General features: G+C 57.7%; 1 protein-coding gene across 9 annotated transcripts in view; it reads right to left on the bottom strand.

The window, feature by feature from the left end:
- Positions 1-2,120: 2,120 nt before the first annotated feature.
- The window catches only part of AOPEP (aminopeptidase O (putative)), a 325,938-nt gene continuing 321,359 nt past the window's right edge, over positions 2,121-6,699 (bottom strand). For 3 of the 9 annotated variants that reach the window (XM_026518708.4, XM_057305595.1, XM_057305590.1), the window contains one exon: positions 2,121-3,141. In XM_026518708.4, coding sequence (XP_026374493.2) covers positions 2,881-3,141 — 261 coding nt within the window. In that variant the 3' untranslated portion in view covers positions 2,121-2,880. The other 6 variants (XM_048218338.2, XM_057305593.1, XM_048218337.2 and 3 more) reach the window with 5 other exon arrangements.

Genomic DNA, 6,699 nt, shown 5'->3' with positions numbered 1-6,699 from the left:
CCCTCGGTCCAATCATGGGTTGAGCCTGCCTTCCAGCATGTTTGGAAATCAAGGTGCCGTGGGGAGATGTGCTCCTGTCCGAACCGGACTTGCTCTTCAAAGACACTGCCTGCTCCAAGGAGTGGAGGAGAGCTTGCATTTCTAGAGCCCTTGGAGGGCCGCTGGTGGGCAGGTAACCGATGAACTCGCTCAGAGAACAAGGCTGCACCTTCTTGCTTTTTTTTTTTTTTAAAAGATTTTATTTATTTGTTCGACAGAGATAGAGACAGCCAGCGAGAGGGCAACACAAGCAGGGGGAGTGGGAGAGGAAGAAGCAGGCTCATAGCAGAGAAGCCTGGCGTGGGGCTTGATCCCAGAACTCCGGGATCACGCCCTGAGCCGAAGGCAGACGCTTAACCGCTGTGCCACCCAGGCGCCCCACCTTCTTGCTTTTTTAATAAACCTGTTAAAACACCCCCCGTTCCGTGCTTGACTGCCTGGCTGGGGGGGTGGTGGGCTTTCTCAGTGGCCCCCGTGTCCCAGGAGGGGCTCGGCGGGCCAGGGGTGCCTCACAAGGGGACAGCCCCCAAACCGCCCCTGTGAAATGCCTGGTTCCTGACAGCCAGTACGGCAGAGTGTGGTTCAGGGTCAAACTGACGCGACAGTTGAGGAAGCCACTCTCCCTGGACCAGGGGACCAATGGTGACGGGTGGGCCCCTCCTGTCCCGGGCCTTCTGCTGGGGGTGCACCGTCCTGGGAAGCAGGCTTGTTTTTCTCGCTTTATTTCTCACACTCCTTCTCGGGGGTGCAGCTCAGCCCTCTATGTCTGCTTAACGCGAGAACCGCGGCAGGGGTCCGGGGCACCACTAAGGCCAGAAAGGAGTTCTGGGGGAGCAGACCTCAGGATCTGTGCCACCCACAAAGTGTACGAGACTGCCACGCGGACAGGTCTTCGTGCCGTCTCCGTGGTGACGTAACTTCGGCCCACTCCAGATGACACTTTCCCAAAGCAGGTGTCCCCTGACCCTGCCCTCACCCAGGCCCCATCCTTAGAGCAAATCGGATTAGGGGTGCAGGCCTCTCAAACCTCAGCCGCGGGATGACAGGTGGGCTGTCCCTGGGGAGCATGTGAGCGTGAACAGTCCAGGCGATGAGGAGCTGTCACGGGGAGGGACATCCTGAGCCACGTGGACCCACATTCATAGCCTGTCACTTCATAGGTGACCTTGGGAATCTGTCTGGCTAAACCTGTCTGGGGGTGCGGCAGGGGAGGGGTTCCTGCCCTGGGAACCTGGGCCTGGCAGCCTCCCTCCTGCACTGGCACCCCCAGACCCTGTCTCCACAGCAGCTCCTGGGCCCCCTGCAGACTGTCCCGCCCGCACCGAGGCGGCTCTCGGAAGGTGCCGGGTGCTGCCGTGGAGAAAAGCGGCCCAGGGAGGGCAGTGGGCTAACTCGAATTCCCGCATGCCCTGCGCGCGCCACCTCGGCCACCGATGGGAAGCTGCTTCTCTGCGATCAGATGACGCAGGGAAGAAACAGCCCGCTGGTCCGAGCTACCCAGCCCCTCGCCGCCAGCGACCCCGCCCGTGGCCCAGGCTCCTGCGCAGGCCTCTCAGGAGCTGAGGGGCGAGCTAGGAAAGCCGGCTCCCGATTCCGAGGAAACTCGGAGCACCCACTCAGCCCTCCTCTGTCACCGTCCCTGTGGGGGACAACACCGGGCACGGGCACGGACCCCGGTGTCCGCAGGCCGAGAAGGCAGACACAGGACTCAGCCAAGGGGGTGGGGGGCTCGGTTCAGGTGACCCCTCGGGGACGGGCCGCCGCCCACTGGCGCTAACTGGTTGCACGACTCGGGATCAGGGCAGCAAGGGGATTAGCTGTCTCGGGGTAAAACCCCATGCGCGTGGGGGCTCAGCCCTGCCTCCGTGGCTTCTAGAGACAAAGTGGGGCTTTAACTTTCTGGAAAAACAAGTCACCTAACCACTGAGCCAACTGGTTGCTCACGGCCCCGGGGAGGTCTGGAGGGGCCACGCACAGTAGGCAGCTGGGCGGTGCGGTCTGCCCCCACCCGGTCTGTTCCTGCTCCACCGGCAGGCCCAGCGCGCTCACGCACACCACTCATGCCAAGCACGCACAGGACGCAGCGTTCTTACATTTATTCAAATTCAAAAATCACAATTTTTCAAAATTCAAAATTCACAACGTACACAAGGCACGTACCCTCATATGCAGAGCGCAGGTAACAGCGACGAGCAAACCCCCAGGAAACCTTCTAGAATAAGTCACCATTAAAGAATTCTGAAGACCAAGAGCTTCCGACGAAGGAAAGCCGCGCTTCCTCCCACAGGCCAGCTGCAGAGCGGGGTGCACGGGGCCCTGGAGCCGGGCTCGGGGCGCCATGCCGGGACCGCAGCGAGCTTGGCCGCCTGGTGGCTGCACGTCCTCCGTCGGCGCGGTGCTCGCGGGAAAGCCACCAGCAGCGCAGGCTCCCACCAGGGGGATCGACACCCGGGAGAGTGCCCAATGGGGAGGCTGGTGGGCAGGAGAGGGACAGGACCAGCTTGCAGAGAATACCCCTTGGGTAACACTGTTTTACTTTTTAAAAAACATTAAATTCAGAAACAGGAATACAAAAATAGTAACCCATTACGTTTTATTATGAATACACCCTGGGTTCTTAACACTGCCCTATGACCGAGGGTACTAACGTTTCGGAAAAATCTAAACAGACTTATCAAAATACTCCTGCAGAATCTTTCTGGACTGATCTAGAGAAGACTTTCACTGGTCCCAGGACACAGAAGCTGTGACTTCCTGGAATTGCAGAAATCTCCAGCGCAGCCATGTGCGAGGATCGATGCACAATGTCCAGCGGCGTCTCCACTGTACCCCAGACAGCTTTCACCACTCGTCCTCGAGGAAGAGAGCCGGGGCAGATTCAGTCTCTGGAGGAGGCAAGTTCAGGGCAAGGGACGAAGGCACCAGCGGTCCATGAGCTCCAGCGAGAGCAGCCTCCAGAAAGAGAAGCACCAAGGCGTGGACGCCGCTGGCTGATGGCTTTAGCAGCCCATTACCCTTCCTTTGATGTCCAGGGTCAACGCGATCCTGGTCCCACCAGGGCTGGGCGTAGATGCATGAAAAAGAATCTCGCTGTGATCTTTCCTGCAAAGGAAACAGCAATAAAATTTACTGCCCGGTAACAGCGGAGGAATTCTTGTAAACCTGTACCTCTGTGTGCCTCTGCTCTCCGCTCCGAGAGAGGACTTGGAGAGGAGGGCAGGGCGCGCCCGGCTGCACCTCACGCCGCCGCGGGCGGGCTTCACAGCCGCGCTGCTCGCTCACGGCTGGGGAAGCCAGCAGCCGCCACCCGGCCTTCGTTCCACCGACAGCTCCGGCCCCCTTCACTCCACCTGCGCCTACAGCCTCCGCTCCTCGCCGCCGCGGCGCTAACTGCAGCCTGCCTCTAGGAGCGGCAGCTGATCCCCCGCGAGGCGGCACGGCGCGAGGATTCCACCGACATCCACACCCGGGGCCACATACGGAGGGGCGCCGCTGTCGCGTCGTGGCGTGTGGTCGTCGTGTGCGCGCAGTCCCAGCTCCGGAGCCTTTGGGCACTTACAGACAGGAAGGCTTTTTGCTCGAGGGCTCGACTCCTGTTCCTGCTGAACTGAGCCAGTGTGTAAAATGAGAACTGATATCAGCTCAGTAGGCACCGGAGGGCGGGTCCAACTGACAGCCGGGAAGCAGTGCCTCAGCTGGGAGCTCGGCGCTGTCCTGCTGGGGGCTGCGAACACAAGAGAGAGGTTACCGTGCTCGGAAACTGCACCAGGGCTGGCCTTGGAAAGCACCGGCCGTACTCACATGCAACCAACTGCCGACACAGTTTTAACTTGATTTTTTGGTGATGCATTAGCTTTAGTGTTTATAGAAGAATAATTTTTGCAGCTGTCAATACATTTGACCATTCAGACAGATGTCTAATTAGTGAATTTATATTTCCGCAGACTTTTGGTACATTCGTGTATTCACGGCAGAAGAAAGCGCATCCTCGGAGCCGAGCAGGTCTCGCATCCTCCAGAATGGCGCCCGGCACCGAGCGGACCACTCGGCGGCGGCCTCTGCCCCAGCAGCTCCAACTTAACTGTCCCCATCTCACCTTCTCTTCAGGTGCAGAACTTAGCCACTGTGAACAAAGCGGAAACCAGTCACTGTTCACCAATCAGCTAAGCTCTGCACCTCGGCAGAGAGGTCGTCGGCTGGGCATAAGGAACGGGCCGCCGAGCATCTTCCACGGCTGTTGCTTCTTCTGTTTCTGGAGAAGAGCTACAAGATGCATCTGTTCTCCGAACTGCAGAGAGAGAGAACTATGGCTTCTGGAGGAGCAGCCAAGGTCATGGTTGCGTGGTAATCCCTGGCAATGTGATTTTAATCTTAAGTCACAAATCAGCATGCCAGGAACCCAAGCAGCCAGAGCACTCGGAGCAGCGCCGTGCCTGCTCACAGCCCACACCGCACACGCCGCCTTCCGCCCGCGCTGGGCGCCGCCGTCCACCCACTAGCTACTGAGTAGCCTTGACTTCAGCTTGTTGCGTATTTTACCTGGTGTCCTAGAGGCCTAGCTTACAGCAAAAGGACTCAGAGGCGACCACACACGTGCCTGTGCAGTTTGGAACATGAAATGAAAAATGCAACCAACGGCGGCCCCTTTGTGGTTCGCTGCTTCCACCCTGGGGGCCCGGGTTCTCAGTGAGCAGGGCCGGGACGTCCCCCGCTGCAAGGTGCCACTGTCACTGAGAAGGGGCTATGGGGGAGGGGTGTGCACATGGCCCTGCATTCATCCACAACGGGCAGGAACAAGAAGGGAGCAGACTCATGACCGGGCTACCCCAAAAACTCACGATGGAGAAGCGAGGGCCTCGGAGCCCGCTGTGGCTCCCCACGAGCTGCAGCAAGGGGGCGGTGGGGGAACTGCCCCACTGCATGCACAGTCTTCAAGAAGCCAAACGCTCCACGAAATAAAAAATCTAAGAGAAATAGGATTTATACTGTGGCTACACAAGGGTGGCAGCAAGAGAGGCGCTCTGTCTTTCCCGCTGGCCCGGCTCTGCCTAGGACGCGCTGCCGCCATGAGCACGGTGGGGGAAGGACCGCGCACGGCTGCTTCGCTACCAGATGTACAATCATGGCAGATACTCCCACTACTTCCTTTTCCTGGCAAACACAGTTCCTGGACTCTTCTGGAAGAACAGGATCGTACTTTAGAAAACCCTTTTTTCTCTTTAATATCGAGAGTTCTTTCAAATAAATAAGACATTTAAACATGTCAGAAATGGTTTTGTTAACAGCAAAACATCAGAAGCACACTGCAAGTCTGACAACAGGTTGAGAATATCTACTTAAATTTTAAATAACCATTAAGAATTCTACATGTAGAGAATCCGTATAAACAATCAAAAATGCTTGAGATTTGATGTGAAGTTTAAAAAACGGTACACAATTAGACCCTATTATATCACATAAAAGCTCGAAGAACTGAGAAGACAACAGAAGCCACAATGGCCGTTACAGGTTGTGCTCGCAACCCCGCAGTTCTCCCTGAAGCTTCCCGTACCACTGGGATGTGACCTTTAAAATGCAGAAACCCAGTTAAAAATGAACCGCGAGGAGGTAAATCTCACAGGTCAATTCCAAGCACAATTAATCGGAAGCGGCTGAAGTAATTTAGGACTCCCACTCCAGGGCAGACCAGGGAGAAATTCTGCTCCAGTGCACGGCGAGAAATCAGCCAGGCACGGGGTTGTTGAGAAGTGCATGGCGCACTTTGGGGGGAGGCCCCCCAAGTTCTCATGCAGATGAGGGGCTGGGGGCCCAGGGCTGGACACAGACTTCTGCACGGAGCTCAGGGGTCTGAGGTACCCTGGCAATGTGCGCCCGTGTGAGCCCGCACCTGGACGACCGGATTAGTGCTTCCGTGGCCTCCCCAGCCCGCCGTCTAAACCTACTCCAAGTGCCCTCCTGTGTTTCTGTCCCTATAAGTAACAAAACCCCAAGTGGCCAAGACAGTGCCAAGGAGAGCTACTCTGCCAGGGTGGGCAGCCTCTGCTTCGGGGGCCACTCTGGCCAGACTGGGCCTCACGCTGCCAGCAGCCACCTGCTCGGGCTGCGCTCCCAAGCCACTGCCACGGAGCAGGAGCGGAGGACGCGGCTCAGCGTCTCATTATCGACTCATACGGCTCCTATGAAGAATCTCTGCTTAGAACTGGACGGCGGAGAAAGGGAAGGGAGAGAATCACCTCTTCAGAATAACATCTCGGCCACCACCTCGGCTGAGGACCTATCCATCCGCTCCCTGGTCAGCTCGAAGCACCGGCGGGCAACCTGCTGCTGCCTGGCGTCCTCGCTCAGCATCAGCTCCCCGTAGAGGTACACGCCCATGGCCTGCGGGGGCGCAGAGGCAGAGCGGGGAAGGGAAAGAAGTGACGTGTCCGCACGTGCACAGTCGGCTTGCACACAAACTCGCCCATCTGGAAATTACAAAGACCCTAGAAAGACAGACACCTGACCAGCTGCACTTCTGGAACCTACAGTTTTTGATCCCTTCTCTCTTGTTTACATGGATCCCCCCAGAATTCTCAGCCATCCATTCCAACAACAGAACCTTGGCAACCTAACCGCTTCTCCAGGGATGACGACGTCAGAACGCCAGGGACAGGCAGGTGG

Source organism: Ursus arctos, unplaced genomic scaffold, assembly GCF_023065955.2.
Source record: "Ursus arctos isolate Adak ecotype North America unplaced genomic scaffold, UrsArc2.0 scaffold_33, whole genome shotgun sequence".
Classification (NCBI taxonomy): domain Eukaryota; kingdom Metazoa; phylum Chordata; class Mammalia; order Carnivora; family Ursidae; genus Ursus; species Ursus arctos.
Note: the sequence above shows the minus strand (reverse complement) of the source record. Positions and strands in the feature narration are given on the sequence as shown.